General features: G+C 39.0%; 1 protein-coding gene across 1 annotated transcript in view; it reads right to left on the reverse strand.

Moving 5' to 3' along the window:
* Positions 1–17,688, reverse strand: part of Nup188 (nuclear pore complex protein Nup188) — a 90,657-nt gene extending 72,969 nt beyond the window's left edge. Inside the window, exons 1-8 of the mRNA XM_071656622.1 lie at positions 17,489–17,688; positions 15,691–15,901; positions 15,349–15,567; positions 12,890–13,159; positions 11,971–12,101; positions 8,253–8,487; positions 1,171–1,339; positions 523–638 (exon numbers count right to left, since the gene is read on the reverse strand). Coding sequence (XP_071512723.1) covers positions 523–638; positions 1,171–1,339; positions 8,253–8,487; positions 11,971–12,101; positions 12,890–13,159; positions 15,349–15,567; positions 15,691–15,901; positions 17,489–17,511 — 1,374 coding nt within the window. The 5' untranslated portion in view covers positions 17,512–17,688. The remainder of the gene's footprint in view (positions 1–522; positions 639–1,170; positions 1,340–8,252; positions 8,488–11,970; positions 12,102–12,889; positions 13,160–15,348; positions 15,568–15,690; positions 15,902–17,488) is intronic.

A 17,688-nucleotide genomic window follows, 5' to 3' on the forward strand; every position in this document is an offset into this window, starting at 1 on the left:
CATTCTAAAATGCAATGGCTAACAAAATATCATACTCTCAAACACACGAAAAAGTGTGGTACTCTCAAATCTCAAACAACAGATCATGTTTATATGCCACCATGAAACATTTCAAAAATGAATCTTAGGCCGTATGTGTATGTGGTACCAGAGAATCTAATAATTCACATGCAATAAACTAATTCCATAAAAAAGGGTTAGAACACACAAAGAATTCTAAAGACTTCCCTTTCTGTACATCTCCATCACTGAGTAATCTTAAACATACAATGGCATCTCTGATAACAATAGTCTCCACCATTCCCTTTCCCTTAATGCATCCCAATTTTCCAAACTGAATTTCTTTCACTTAATATCTCCGATACTAACTAGGGAAAATTCTGATCTATTACATGATCTAAATGTTAAAAATCAACATGCAAAATCTCACAACTTGTTTACTAGCAAGGGCAACAGTGAAAAAACATACTCCAAGTACTCTAATTTCATAACCATCAGTACTTATGTAAATATGGACCCAACCTTGTGGCAACTCTCAGGATTTGCTTGAGCCAGAGCAGTAGTGAGTGACAGCAGTGGCTCAACATCATGTGGGAACACCTCTAATGCCTGGGGTAAGAGGAGACCAGCTCCCCCACCTGAAATATTCAATTATTCATCAGATATTCATCAAAAAAATCTCCTGAAGATGAACTGGATAATATACAATGCAGATAAATTTCATGATAAAAAAAGAAGAGAATACAACATCAATGTAAAGAACATAAATTCACAGAGAAAAATAAGCAAAGTGTACTTTAACGCAATACAAGTTTTGAAAATTCTGATATTACTTTCTCAAGCACATATTGCTCCTTAACCCATATTCTGCCCATGTACATGGTTTCACAGTTTTCTTAGTAGGGGTAATTATTGATGTTACTGGTTAAATTTCCCTGAACCAGCATTAGGAAATAAGAAAGAAAAAGAAAAAAATCGAATTTGATAAACTATGGTCTTTGCTTCCATTTGAAGGTATAATTAAATATCCTCCACTTGGGACCACATAAATCAGGCTTCAACTAATGAGAGATGGATAACTTTGCCAAAACACCAGCATCTAACCAGCCTTGATGACAAAGGCTAAGAAATCTAAGACTATAATTATAATGTATGCTAATCATCACCCACCTTCTTCTGCCCAAAAGAGATGTGCTGGGGGAACCTGGGCTAGACATGGCTTGGCCAAAGAATTCAAAATTGGTAAGCAGCCCATACGATCTAGGTCAAGAGAGCCAGCTGCCGCACATACCAATGAATACACTACTGATGATGCAAGACGCAGAAGCAATTCATCTCCCTAACCAAATGAAAGTACACAGATAAAAAGAATCAGGTAAGCCGCCAAATAAGAATATACAGATACACAATAAGCATTAGGTACGTTAACATTTATAATGATATCATCCACAAAATATCTATATTGGTCTCCTTCAATGAACAAATGAATCAGCTTACTTGACACAACCAGAAATGAAAAAGAACTATATTTTTATTTATTTTGCTTTGTCGCTGTCTCCCTCGTTAGCGAGGCAGCGCAAGGAAACAGACGAAAGAATGGCCCAACCCACCCACATACACATGTATATACATACACGTCCACACACGCAAATATACATACCTATACATCTCAAAGTATACATATATATACATATATACACACACACAGACATATACATATATACACATGTACATAATGCATAGTCTACCTTTATTCATTCCCATCATCACCCCGCCACACAGGGAATAACAACCTCCTCCCCCCTCATGTGTGTGAGGTAGTGCTAGGAAAAGACAACAAAGGCCCCATTTGTTCACACTCAGTCTCTAGCTGTCATGTAATAATGCATCGAAACCACAGCTCCCCTTCCACATCCAGGCCCCACAGAACTTTCCATGGTTTACCCCAGACGCTTCACATGCCCTGGTTCAATCCACTGACAGCACGTCGACCCCGGTATACCACATCGTTCCAATTCACTCTATTCCTTGCACGCCTTTCACCCTCCTGCATGTTCAAGCCCCGATCACTCAAAATCTTTTTCACTCCATCTTTCCACCTCCAATTTGGTCTCCCACTTCTCCTCATTCCCTCCACCTCTGACACATATATCCTCTTGGTCAATCTTTCCTCACTCATTCTCTCCATGTGACCAAACCATTTATAAGTCTATATTCTATTAACATCACTCCATTCCAATTCAATGAGATGAATCAAGTATGATTTTTTTCCCCTTTTCTTTATATGAAAAGGACGCCCACCATTCATGCATTCTGCCAGTCTTTAGGCACCTCAACATGGGCCATACATGCAATGAAAAGCATGACCAACCAATCAGAAAATGGTCATCCCCTTTCTTGAGAAATTCAACTGGAACCTTATCCACTCCAGCCAATTTCGCACATTTCATTTTATCAAAGCTTCAACAACCTCTTTTCACCAAACCATTCCCTTCAACTCTCTCATTCCACATACCACCTCATCCTAAGCACGCAATATCTATGAGCCTATCAATCAACACATTCAATTCCATCAAAGTACTCATTCAATCCTTTTTAAACTCTTTTTTCCTGTTTCCACTTTCCCTCTTCTTCCCTCACTGTCACTGCCATTCAGCTTCTTATTCTAATACAATTCACTGTCTCCCAAAACATTTTCTCCTCTCTGAAGTTCAAAAACATTCTAACAACCTCAATCTCATCTGCCTTTTTCAAATCCTGAACCTTCCTCTTGACCTGCCACTTTCTTTTGTACACTTCCCAATCACTCACACTCCTTCCCTGCCAATACTAAATTATAACATATTGGTTTTACTACATTAAACATGGCAGCAAGAGAATGGATGTGTGCAAATGAGGCCACTGTTCATTTGTTCCTAAAATTACCTTACTGAGGTAGGAGAATCTAATAAGCATAAAGAAAAATTATTCACATCTACTGACAAATGGTTTGGTAAAACAAGCAGTGGTGAAAGCCTTGTGTAAGATGAATTGAGGCAAAACAGCGAGAGAGAATAGAATTGCAGTTGAGTTTCTCAAGAAAGGTGATAACAGTGCAGCTAAATGGTTAGTCAGGATATTCAGTGTATGTATCATTCAAGATGAGGTACCAGAGGCCTGGCAGAATGCCAGTATAGTGCCACCTTATAAAGTCAAGGGATACCATATCAAATGTCTGAATTACAGACATATAAGTCTACTGAGAGAGAGTATCATTAAATTTTAGGGAGAATAAAAAGATGTTCTGGAAGGAGGTAAATAAAGTGCGTAAGACAAGGGAGCAAATGGGAACTTCAGTGAAGGGCGCAAATGGGGAGGTGATAACAAGTAGTGGTGATGTGAGAAGGAGATGGAGTGAGTATTTTGAAGGTTTGTTGAATGAGTTTGATGATAGAGTGGCAGATATAGGGTGTTTTGGTCGAGGTGGTGTGCAAAGTGAGAGGGTTAGGGAAAATGATTTGGTAAACAGAGAAGAGGTAGTGAAAGCTTTGCGGAAGATGAAAGCCGGCAAGGCAGCAGGTTTGGATGGTATTGCAGTGGAATTTATTAAAAAAGGGGGTGACTGTATTGTTGACTGGTTGGTAAGGTTATTTAATGTATGTATGACTCATGGTGAGGTGCCTGAGGATTGGCGGAATGCGTGCATAGTGCCATTGTACAAAGGCAAAGGGGATAAGAGTGAGTGCTCAAATTACAGAGGTATAAGTTTGTTGAGCAAGGTTATTAGGTACAGTAGGGGTGAGGGTCAAGTCAATTGGGAGGTGAGTTTGAATGGAGAAAAACTGGAGGAAGTGAAGTGTTTTAGATATCTGGGAGTGGATCTGGCAGCGGATGGAACCATGGAAGCGGAAGTGGATCATAGGGTGGGGGAGGGGGCGAAAATTTTGGGAGCCTTGAAAAATGTGTGGAAGTCGAGAACATTATCTCGGAAAGCAAAAATGGGTATGTTTGAAGGAATAGTGGTTCCAACAATGTTGTATGGTTGCGAGGCGTGGGCTATGGATAGAGATGTGCGCAGGAGGATGGATGTGCTGGAAATGAGATGTTTGAGGACAATGTGTGGTGTGAGGTGGTTTGATCGAGTAAGTAACGTAAGGGTAAGAGAGATGTGTGGAAATAAAAAGAGCGTGGTTGAGAGAGCAGAAGAGGGTGTTTTGAAATGGTTTGGGCACATGGAGAGAATGAGTGAGGAAAGATTGACCAAGAGGATATATGTGTCGGAGGTGGAGGGAACAAGGAGAAGAGGGAGACCAAATTGGAGGTGGAAAGATGGAGTGAAAAAGATTTTGTGTGATCGGGGCCTGAACATGCAGGAGGGTGAAAGGAGGGCAAGGAATAGAGTGAATTGGAGCGATGTGGTATACCGGGGTTGACGTGCTGTCAGTGGATTGAAGCAAGGCATGTGAAGCGTCTGGGGTAAACCATGGAAAGCTGTGTAGGTATGTATATTTGCGTGTGTGGACGTATGTATATACATGTGTATGGGGGGGGGTTGGGCCATTTCTTTCGTCTGTTTCCTTGCGCTACCTCGCAAACGCGGGAGACAGCGACAAAGTATAATAAAAATAATAATATAAAAAGTCTACTGAGTATATATGGTGAGCAGCATGGGAAAGCGGTGATTGAGATGGTAATAGCATGCGCAGAGCAACAGACTGAAGAGGAGCAATGTGGGTTTGGGAGTGGTAGAGAATGAATGGACCAGGTGTTTGCTTTTAAGAATTTGCATGAGAAACAGAGTAAGAAAAGGATTTGTATAAGACATTCATGGATTTGAAGAAAGCATAAGACTGGGTTGACAGAGATGCTTTGTGGAAGGCAGTGTGAAATACAGTATGGGAAAAAAGCTGGTTGAGGCAGAACAAATATTTTAACATGAGAGTAAGGTGTGTATGCAAGCGGGAAGAAAAGAAGGGTGAGGGGTTCCAGATGAAGATGGGTCTGTCAACTGCGTGATGTGAACATGGCTGTTTAATCTATTCATGGATGGGGTAGTGCAAGAGGTAACTGCAAAGGTTTTAGAGAAAGGGGTACACTGCGGTATCTTAGGAGTGGAAAGGCCTGGAAGCCGAGTTAGAAGCTATTGCAGATGACACAGTTCTAGTGAAAGACTCTAGTGAGAAATTGCAGAATCTGGTGTATGAACTTAGAAGAATATGTGAAAGAAGAAAATTAAGTTTTTGTGAATAAGGGAAGGTAATGAGGTTCAGCTGAGGAGAGAGACCACATTAATTGTGAATTTGACAGTAGAGAACCTGAAGAAAGTGGGTCGTTTTAGATACCTGAGAGTGGGTATGGCAGCAAATGGAGCTAGGGAAGCTCAAGTGAACCATAGGCAGAAGAAGAAACAAAAGCCCTGGATACAAGAGACTGTGTGCAGAAAGAGAAGACATGGTCTATGAAGGCAAAGTGGGTTTACTGTACCTCTGTACTATAAGTACAGTAATCTCAACAGTGATGTATGGATGAAAGTTGTAAGCCCTGTGTATTTAAAGCACAGAAGAGGGTGAATGTGAGGGAAATTAAATGCCTGTAGATAATATGTGGTGTGAGAAAGGTTTATCAAATAAGAAATGACATGGTGGGAGAGAGGTACAGAAGTAAGACAAGTGAGTCTAAAGAAGAGCTGAGCAGGGTGTGCTGAAATGATTGGACTTATGGAGAGGATGAATGGAGAGACTGACTAGTAGAATGTATATATCAGGAATGAAAGAAACAAAAGAGAAGGGACAAAAAAAAAAAGATGAGATGGAAGCATGGGATGAAAGATGCTTGTCATTATTGGATCTTACATATGTAGGAGGGTGCAAAGTACGCATGAGATGGAGCAACTTGGAAAGATGCAGTACACAGGGGATAGAGTGCTCTCAATGGGCTGAACCAGGACATATAAAGTGGTCAGGAGAAACCACAGAAAGGTCCTGGGGCTTGCTGTGGATTGAGGGTTCTTATCACATCATACATGATAGCTGGAGAGTGAATGTGAGCAAACAAGTTATTTCTTTTTCTGCTCCTGGCACTTCCTCACTGACACAGGAAATGGCAAACAAGCATTAAAAAGTACATATATCTTTAACACCATTTCCATTTACACAGAATGGATCAAGCCACATGCAGCTCTTTTTCTTTTTTCATACTTAACAGCTGTCTCCCGCGTTAGCAAGGTAGGGCAAGGAAACAGACGAGGAATGGCCCAACCCATCCACATATACATGTATGTACATAAATGCTCTAGAGGAAAATAAATTTTTCAGAGCTATAGTCCTTAGCCCTAATACTAAAGGTCAACAAAAAGAGCATATGAACAATTACCTACTCTATTACAAAATTTAATGCAAAAGATGTTGCATTAAGAATTGCTAGTGACCAGTATTCTGTCAAAGAGACATCCTACTCATAAACTAACTTTAAGATCATACGCTAAATTTGTAAAGGTGAACAGAAGTTAGAACATACAAAATGAGTCAAAAGACAATGTCACACCACAGATCATAAGTACATGAAATATTTATTTATTTTTTTTTTTTTTTTTTTTTTTTATACTTTGTCGCTGTCTCCCGCGTTTGCGAGGTAGCGCAAGGAAACAGACGAAAGAAATGGCCCAACCCCCCCCCCCCATACACATGTACATATACACGTCCACACACGCAAATATACATACCTACACAGCTTTCCATGGTTTACCCCAGACGCTTCACATGCCTTGCTTCAATCCACTGACAGCACGTCAACCCCTGTATACCACATGACTCCAATTCACTCTATTTCTTGCCCTCCTTTCACCCTCCTGCATGTTCAGGCCCCGATCACACAAAATCTTTTTCACTCCATCTTTCCACCTCCAATTTGGTCTCCCTCTTCTCCTCGTTCCCTCCACCTCCGACACATATATCCTCTTGGTCAATCTCTCCTCACTCATTCTCTCCATGTGCCCAAACCATTTCAAAACACCCTCTTCTGCTCTCTCAACCACGCTCTTTTTATTTCCACACATCTCTCTTACCCTTACGTTACTTACTCGATCAAACCACCTCACACCACACATTGTCCTCAAACATCTCATTTCCAGCACATCCATCCTCCTGCGCACATCTCTATCCATAGCCCACGCCTCGCAACCATACAACATTGTTGGAACCACTATTCCCTCAAACATACCCATTTTTGCTTTCCGAGATAATGTTCTCGACTTCCACACATTTTTCAAGGCTCCCAAAATTTTCGCCCCCTCCCCCACCCTATGATCCACTTCCGCTTCCATGGTTCCATCCGCTGACAGATCCACTCCCAGATATCTAAAACACTTCACTTCCTCCAGTTTTTCTCCATTCAAACTCACCTCCCAATTGACTTGACCCTCACCCCTACTGTACCTAATAACCTTGCTCTTATTCACATTTACTCTCAACTTTCTTCTTCCACACACTTTACCAAACTCAGTCACCAGCTTCTGCAGTTTCTCACATGAATCAGCCACCAGCGCCGTATCATCAGCGAACAACAACTGACTCACTTCCCAAGCTCTCTCATCCCCAACAGACTTCATACTTGCCCCTCTTTCCAGGACTCTTGCATTTACCTCCCTTACAACCCCATCCATAAATAAATTAAATAACCATGGAGACATCACACACCCCTGCCGCAAACCTACATTCACTGAGAACCAATCACTTTCCTCTCTTCCTACACGTACACATGCCTTACATCCTCGATAAAAACTTTTCACTGCTTCTAACAACTTGCCTCCCACACCATATATTCTTAATACCTTCCACAGAGCATCTCTATCAACTCTATCATATGCCTTCTCCAGATCCATAAATGCTACATACAAATCCATTTGCTTTTCTAAGTATTTCTCACATACATTCTTCAAAGCAAACACCTGATCCACACATCCTCTACCACTTCTGAAACCGCACTGTTCTTCCCCAATCTGATGCTCTGTACATGCCTTCACCCTCTCAATCAATACCCTCCCATATAATTTACCAGGAATACTCAACAAACTTATACCTCTGTAATTTGAGCACTCACTCTTATCCCCTTTGCCTTTGTACAATGAAATATTTATATAATCAATTTTAATTCAATGAATTAAATGAAACCACTTATCATATGATGCTTCCCATGAAATGTAAAATTTCCAAAGAAAATTCCACTGATTTAACACAAAAATCACAGTCCAAACATTTTACTTCATCTCAACTTACCTGTATTGCTGTATTATTCAAAGCTGTCTGAAGATAGCCAAACACATTTCCATGTAGTGCACGATGAGCAAGTTTGTGATATATCTTGGGACTGGATGTGGCAGTTCCACCATTTGCCCGTAACTGCAGCACGGCCCAGGCTAACAATGGAGCTAGGTGGGGAGTTCGTGCTCCCAGACCTGCCATGATGGGATCTAACTTGGTCACCCATCCACTATCACAGAGGCTATGACCACTGTAACATGGGGCTAACATAGTTATCCTGATCTCCATTTGTATTCTCAAAATAAACAATTTTGTTTCCAACTCACTATCTATCTACCACCATTACTCCAATCCCAATCTGGGGTAAATCAAGTACACGGCCCCTAAAATATCACATTCCCTATCTTTTTACCTTATCAATTTATATCTACTATGTTATAATGAAACATGAAATTCTGCAACTATAAAAGAGCTTCTTTTCCACTTCACATAAAATGCTGATTTGTCAATTCAAACAGTTGTCTCCAAACCACTTTCATACACAAATTGCTTTCTTTGCATTCATTCATTCCACAGTCAATCTTCAAACATTTTCAACTGAAACAACCCTAGCCCTAATCTAATTTCTAATCAACATTATTCATCTTTCCCATGGCCACCTCTTCTACTGGACTAGAATATGCACATCCTCTTGACCAGACTATTACGTGCCATGCATTCTATACGACAATACCATCCTTAAATTCTGACACCCATGCACTTGTGTATTGGCTTTTTCACACCACTCACCCTTCTCACAACTCCAATCTATCCATCCTCCTAATTCTAACAATACAAAACAAAGTATCCATCTTTAATGATCCTATCTTTGACCTATGGGTTGCCCATCCATACAAGAACAATGGGATCAGTACTTCTTTGTGCAAGCTTCTAAGACAGTCTTTATTCATATTTTTTTCCTACAGTAAAGTCTCAGTACACCCCTAGTTCTCTTTCACTGCATGACTACTTTCAACTTCAGATTTCCCAATACCATTCTTACTAAATTTCACTTCCAAATATCAAAACTCCTCCACAAGTTCCACTTCTTCATATGCAACCTGGTCTTACAATCTGACCATTTCTTTTAAAAAACTAGTGTCTCACTCTTATTTGCACTTACACCCATCACTCGTTTTATGCAGGAGTTATTTTCTGGAAAAATCTTGAAAAGGGAAACTCCTCATAGCAAACCAATAAAACCAAGACTTATGCTTACTCCACCAACCAACCCTCAATGAAGTTTTCGCATACCCTCACAAAGCAAATATTGATAGCATAAAAAGAGACTGGTAGAAGTAGGTTCCTCACTCAATAGTAATATCTCATACAGTGATCCCACATGAAGTATGGGATGGGTATACTTTCAAATAACATAAAAGACTGAATCATTAAATGAAGCTTGATATGCAAACAAACACCTTATTCATTCATATAAAAGCACTTCCTCAAGTAAAAGCAAAAATATATTGTTGCAAGTTTATAAACAAAATATATGAACAAATCTATTTCTCTTAGTATATAAGAAAAGCATTTCATCCTATGGTTAGTGCTTTCCTTTGTCAGTGCTTCCACTAGTGCTTCTGATGCTGTCAAATATTCTCCACCCCATCCTACAACTCTTTCCATTCCTCTACCTTACCATTTCTCTACTTACATTTCATCTCCCAGTGTTGCCAGACTCAGCCTGGTTGTGATTTTACCACAAGTGAAAAGTCACCTGTAAGGCAACATTGTTGGTGAAGAACTTTCCAATCCAAAGGAATCCACCCTTCCATGCTACAGATTGTAGTGCAGCCTTGAAGCTGAAGGAGCCCCTAAAGAAGGGGTCCTACATCTATATAATAATCCTAATAATATAACTTCCCTTCTCCTGTAATCTTGTTGAAGCTGGCAACCTTCATTCTTTTTACTAATTGTTTTTCTACGTAAATACAACTGGGAGTTGTTTCTCTTCTTTAATAGATAAATCAAAAGGCAAAATTCACTCACAAATAATCTGAAATACACTGGTCAGTCACAGATACTTGTGGAAATCTTTCACAGTTATCTTTCACACTGGCTTCTTTTCCAAGCTCACTCTCTTTCATAACTTCTTTTGCACCTATGTTATTTCCTCTTTTCCTAAAGCTACTACAGACTTTCACACTCAACTCCAACAAGAACAGATCTGACATTCCACCTGACACCATACTGACATGTTCCCATCTACCTCTCCCCACCTAGCCATACCTGTCAATTTGCACATACTTGTAATCCAATAATGTCCACTGACCACAAACCCTACTCATACACATACACTTATGTATGCACTTCTTCCAAGCCAAGTATTCCCAACCACCGTTCCTCTTTCAGAAGACGACAAACTCTTTCCAATTTTCACTTACAATGGGCACACCATGCCCCCAAGATATACCAACCACCACATTACCCACTCTTCATTCAGATCCCACAGCATCAAGATTCAGTCCCTTCAATCAAAACTAAATAAGCACTTAGTTCCTCCTAAAATAGATTCCTTTCATTCTGACTCCTCTCACTACCATCATTAATGATCATCCACATTTTTACCTGCTTCTGTCAGGGGCTCACCTCCTTTGACTCTTTCACACTCTCCTACAATTCCTTCTTCACCAACAGTGCTACCCCTTCCTTAGCTCTCACCCTCATACTCACCACTAACTACCCCTACAACATTCCTAAACAGCTTGGAAAAATAATATTTCTTTTTTCAAACTACAAATCAAATATACTTTGGAATCTTGATGAATGCAAAAACTTGTATCAGGCAAGGTGACTAACTCACAAGTAAGAGAGAAAAGAAAGATAAAATGAAGGATGTTGGTCTTTGAATGACTGCACAAGGATGAGTGAGTAATCAAAAACTGGAGAGACCAATACTTTTTATAAATGTACCTTAATTCTTTCTTGAAAACATTGAAATTTTTTCAGTCTACTGACAAGAAGTCACCCCTTGTATACCAAACTGCTCCAAATCACTCTATCCTGTGCATGCCATACACCCTCCTGCATATTCAGAACCTAACTCAAAACCTTTTTCCACTCATTCTTGTAACTCCAACTTGGTCTCCCTCATTTTATCATACCTGTTCATCATTTCCCTTATCAGCAAGGTAGCAACTGGAAACAGAAAAAGAAATAGCCCCATTTGCTCACATCCAATCCCAAGCTGTCATGATTAATGCCCTGAAACCACAGCCTCATATCCACAACTACATCCTACACCCTTATGTGGTTTCCCCTTTATGATTTATATGCCCTGCTTCAGTACATCATCCCATGTAAACCACAGTGCTCCAATTCAATCTATCCAATGCACACCTTACACACTTCCTACATGTTTATCACTCATCACTTTATCACTCCATCCTTTCATCTCCAAATTCGGTCTCCCTCTATATATAAATAAGGGTGTTACCAGACTCTGTCTGCATGAGCTTACACCATGGGTGAAATGTTACCCTAGGCAAGGCTGTCACAATGGAAGTGCAGTCTCATCAAAGAATTGCTCACACCAAAGTTGTCCACATTTCCTTGCTGCTGGAAGTAATGCAGACTTAGGCTGACTCTAGAAAGAGGTTCTGAGTAACACCAGGACTCCTTTAACTGAAAGAGGTCCAGGGATAACTATAAATGAAATAAAAAATAAATTTAGGTATTTGCCTGTACTAACCTAGTAGGAGAGTCCGCATTTATAGCAAGGATAAGAAGAAGCATGTGTGTGGCATCCAGGGCCTCCACCAAGGAACCATGACTATCTCGTAAACCTTCTTGAATCTCATGTCGTCCACCTAGACCACCTCCCTGTAAAATAACATGTAACTGAAACCAAATAAATATAAAAGTCATGGCTCTAACAGATGATAGTACCCCTTGAAACTGTTTATACTTTCAAGCATTATGTGTCTTAATACAATGAACAACATGGCAAAGGCAAACATGCTCCAATCATGAACATCTTGGAGGAGAGAAAAATTGGTTAAGAAAAAAGGAAGAAAGTAATAAGAGCTTCTCTAGTACTTGTAGGGATGGTCTCTTAAATGAACAAAGGTTACAGGAAGAGGGGAAGATGAGAGAAAGAAAGAAAAGTGTACCACAGTTTTGCTGTTTGAGGGGAAAAAGAGGTATCACAATTGTCAGCCTTTGTATGGCTCGTTTCCATACAGAGACTTTGGGAAGCAGCAGCCAGACTCAGGTCCAAGCCTGGAGAATATAAATGAAATGGAACACCTTTGATTTCACTCTGGCTTACTAAGAAGTGGAGAAAAAACTACTCTAAATCTGTGAGTAGTACATCAAAATGAGAAAAATAAGTATATAAAATAAAGTGACTTGATGAAACCCAGCCACAGTGAAAGGACTAGACATGTAAAATATTTTCAAACCACTTTCAGAATGAATAAAGTGTGTTAAAACTGACCGAACTTTTTCCAAATTCAAAATATAAAAAAAATACAGTATCTGAGGGCAAGAACCGACACTCCCTAACATTCATAACTCCATTATAATTACTGCAAGCTCTCTAAATACATTTTCCACCTGTTACATAAGTTTTCATGAAGGAATCAATTACAAGAGACAAACCATCTTACCTGTGCCAGTTGTAAAAGCTTTTTAAAAGTGTCAGGAGTAGGAGAGTGAGAAGTACTGCCATAGTAGACCAGGAGTATGGCTAATACTTCCCGCAGTTCAGCCAAGTGGTGGGCAAGCCAAGTATGAGGTCCATGGGACGGTAAATGCGATCCATGAGTCTGAAGGGATGGAGGGCACATCCTGGTGCACAACTGCACTTGCTGCACCAGACTGTCCCCAAGTGTACCATCCTTGTCAAGCACATCGTGCATAAAGTCATCAAACAGATTCTGGAATTTAGATTCACAAAATGTACTAAAAAAAGTGGGGCAAACTATAAAATTAAATTCACGACAAATAACCTTGTGTTGTAACGATGGTCATCAAAGTTATCTAAGCTAGATCTAAAGTACAACATGGATAGTAGTTAGCCTCTTGAGGATTTGAATATAATCATTCTATGTTATGTAAAATGACTGTTTCCAAAAAATATTTTAAATCTTATCTTTCTAACACTCCCAGTCTATTCATTGCCCATTCTTAACCCATATACTACTTGCTATTTTCAAAATAACACTATTCCTTATCAATTCATCCTTTTTTCCTATCCTTCACTATCTCATTTGTAAGTCTGCAATACATCACAAAGCATCCAAAACTGATTTTGGAATCCATCAAGCAACTATCAATCAATATGTTACCTCTAACACTTACAAAAAAGGTCACACAAAGAATCGTTGTTTAGGTGTTGGATCAAATTCAACAGCCTGTCCTGAAGGAATTCAATTCAACAATAAAAAGTTTTTATTCTGTCAAACAAGAAAGTATTACATCTATCAACTACACTACAGTGATTGACGGTAAATGCAAATACGCCAGCACGTTTCATTTCTTTTTCATACCAACTCATCTTTCCTGACTCAACAAAAGAAAAATTTTTATAAGGCTCCTTCCTCTCTTCCTACTTTTAGAAGTGACAATACTAGAAGGAAGGATTCCTGGGTTGCTAAAGTCTATATGGTGATTGCTTTCTTGCCAGTTGGGAGTGTTTATACCTTTCAATGAAAGGCATGCAAAGATGTACATACTGGCCAGACAAACAAACAGAAACTGAGAGATGCTATTGGCAAGTCATTCACTATGCGAAAGTGACTGCAGTAATGCCACTGCTAACCACTGGCAAGAAAACAAACACTCTGTAGACCTTAACAACCAATAACAATGTACCCCTCATCGGATTATGCTTTCCAAAATTTTGTTGAATCTGTCTTAATTGCTAATATAAATAGCATATCCCTAGGTAACTTTAAAACACACTCTATTATCAAGACAAGATAACATAAGAAAAGTAACTGAATGCACATCTCTATCCCGGGCCAACCACCCCCACATAAGGTCCCTTCACCACCCTAACCACAAGACACCCCCACTTTCCCTTTAATGACCAGGACAGCATGACAGAATCTTCAAACAGCTGATACATTCCCTAAAAAAATTCTCTGAAAGTAAAAACTCATATGAACACAGTCTTTTGTTTGAATGTCAAAATGCCAATAAACAAGTAAATGTTTAAATATCAATAAATCTAATGAACTGCAATAAGAAATATACAGAACCAAAGGTACTTTATCAAATCAAAAACTTTGCTTTATTTTTCTAAGATAAATCAATATACAAATACACAATACAGCTCATCAAACACTTTAACAGAGTACACAAACTATATTTCCTCAGAACACTCATTGGGGCCAATTTTATACAAAAAAAAAAGTTCCTTAGCTCTTCTACAAACAATACATATCTGCTTCTCTTTAAAAGATGCCTCGCTTACCTGTTCACCAATGCTTTAAAACGCAAACAAAAATGCACACCACCCAAAACAGAGCACTAAGAACAATCAATGACTGCTTAACAAACAAAATCATTCAACACCTGCACACCAAACCAAAGTAACTTTAATACAATCCTATCTCAACATGCCTGGCATTTAATGCTATCCAACAGCATCAGCTCACTCTCACTCTCCTCATAAACATCCACCTGGCTTCAACACAAATATAAAAAGCCCATCCTAGCCTCATACTTCAGTAACCCATACTAACAGAAAACACCATCATAACAAAACACATTAAAACCAAAATAGCCCAATAAATGCTTCTTGACCGTCTCATACTCAAACTAAACTTCATTCCACTAGACATATATCCATCTGAAACTGCACTCTACTAACAAGTCACACATACCCATCTCTTCAATGTTACAAACATCGGTTCAAAAGAACTTCACACACCCAAGATGCAACTTCTGTATTGAAGACACTGAATACCAATTCAACTGCCTAATGCTACACCCTACCTAAACAAACACACAACTTTCTGATGCTAAAAAAGCCCCTTAAGAAGGGTCTTAGGATGGCAAGGTTCAACATGCCATGTTTTTATCAATACATTACTGTAAATTGTGGTTAATCTGAAATTACCTGGTAAGGATGCTCAGGGTTTGCTGTATTTGCAACAATGTGTCTCAGACAGCGAAGTAGATGCAAGCGATCACCCAAATAGAAACTCCAAAGCTGAGCCATAAAGGTCTCTTCATCACGCTGACTAGCTAAGACCTCTGTTAAGGATGCATCTGCACCTCGATATTCATGAAGCAAGAAGAGTTGAAAAATCTCCCAACTATGGGTTGCCGACAGATCCTGCCAATTGTAGTAAGAATGGAATGCATAAGTTTGGTTTAGAAATAAATGAACAAGAAAAATGTCTAACAAAAAACTGACATATTCAAAACACAAAAATCTGAACTAAAAAATTGTACTGACCAGTAGCTGTGAAAGCTTCTTTACGAAATCTTTTTCTGCCTTTGTGGCTTCTGAAGTCTGTGCCCATGTCTGATAATGGTCACCACTGGGTTTCGTATATGCGGCTAAACCAATACGCAAGTGCGGGGATGCCAACTGTAGTTCTGCACCAACGACTTCATCCGATGGTAAGACATATGTCCCACATATAACACCCCACAGAGCCTTTCCACTACAGAAAAATGGCATATGTTAATAGCCTAAAAGACAGAATGTCATGAACTTTTATCCTAACTTAAAAGATAGATGGAGAAAAAAATCAGTATCAACATTCATGTCTTGCCAATCCTTATTCACTAAATTTCTTTTCAAATCATGTTTTTTTCCTAAATACATCCTAATTTTTTTTAACTTGTTCACTGTTTTCTGCCTTAATGAGGGAGCACCAGGAACAGATAAACAATATCATCATTTAGTCACCAACTAACTACCTGTTAGGTATAATTCTATATATTGTATACATACAATAAATATATCAATCTCACTTAACAAATCAAAAAAGCATGTTAAAATAAAAGTACTATTACAGTTTGGATATTAGAGGTCTGGTAAGAATTGGTTTCTGTTTTAACCCAACACTTTCGCAGCAGATAAGAGATTTCTAACTACAACTGTTGGACTCGGTGAAATCAAAATTCATCTCCTTACTCATCAGAATAAATTTTTACATGAATCTCAATAAATTTTTAAAAAATTCTTAACATTTACTTCAGCAATGCAACCATATCATAATTTTTTTCAACTTACTGTAAAGATAAAAAGTTGTTGGATATATCAACTACTGAACAAATTACCATAAAAGAAGAAAGGAAATAATGATGCTGTCTTTTCACAGCAAAATCAAACTAAGCCCAGGAGAAGCTGCTGAGAGATAACTCTCACACTGAATTGCAGGGAAGCTATCAGGTTAAAACAGTAAATCCAATCAACAAAACATAACCCCTTAACAGGAGAGCTTTCTCTCTCATGGGGTCCCAACCCAAGCCTATCCTAACATAACCCAGATATAACTAATAATTCAAAAATACAAAACAAAAAGCATGGATGCCAGATGGGCATCTTCAAATATGCCCATCTCTCCTCTGAAACTTCTGCTGGACCTTTAAATTCTAATTTTTCAGAGGAAACTCAATATCATAATTCTCTTTGGATTAATTATCAATTTATTTATGTACCAAAACTAGCTTTGGATACCGAGAGTCCTACAGTGGTAGTGTACTGTTTTGGAAAAAAGAATGAAAGTGGTATTCTACACGACCAAATAAGACAACTGTGCTGAGGGTTACGAAATTCTGGGAATATGTAAAGTTGACTAAAGTTTGATTAATAGTAAAACATCAACTCCCACGAAAAATTCACCTACCCACCTCTAGCAACCATGCTGACACATACAGTAGTAATGTGATAAGTAACCAATTAGATCATAATACTGTTTGACCTACATGCCAAAATATCGGTACAATAAACCTAATACAACACTTGGAATCAAGAGTACTCTTTCTCCCTATTGTTAAAATATTGGCATGCCCTCGTTTGACAGACGGCTACAGCTGCCAAAGAGTTACTCAGGCATGTGCCCCCTAGTTAGAGGATACATAGTATGCATACTCAAGCATCTACCAGTGACATACAGTTGGTGAAAAGTGTACCACTGATACAACCAAGCCATTACCAAAGTAAATTGATATAAGCAAAGGTGCTGACGATTTAAACCTTTTCAATTCAAATGGACCCCCCTGATCTTAAGATTACAGATTACCTGACCAGTTCTACGTCTTCCATTTTGATGTATAAAGCGGAAGCTTTAAGTTACTCTTATTGTGATATCATCCTCTCGTTCACCAGGCACTTAATACGAGAACTTTGCATTATTTCACATTGTAGCACACTATAAACACTAGACAGTTCATATGTTTTGAAGCAATGACAACAAACGAAGGTGAGGGGCAAGCTGCCAGT

This window comes from Panulirus ornatus, chromosome 63, assembly GCF_036320965.1.
Source record: "Panulirus ornatus isolate Po-2019 chromosome 63, ASM3632096v1, whole genome shotgun sequence".
NCBI lineage: Eukaryota > Metazoa > Arthropoda > Malacostraca > Decapoda > Palinuridae > Panulirus > Panulirus ornatus.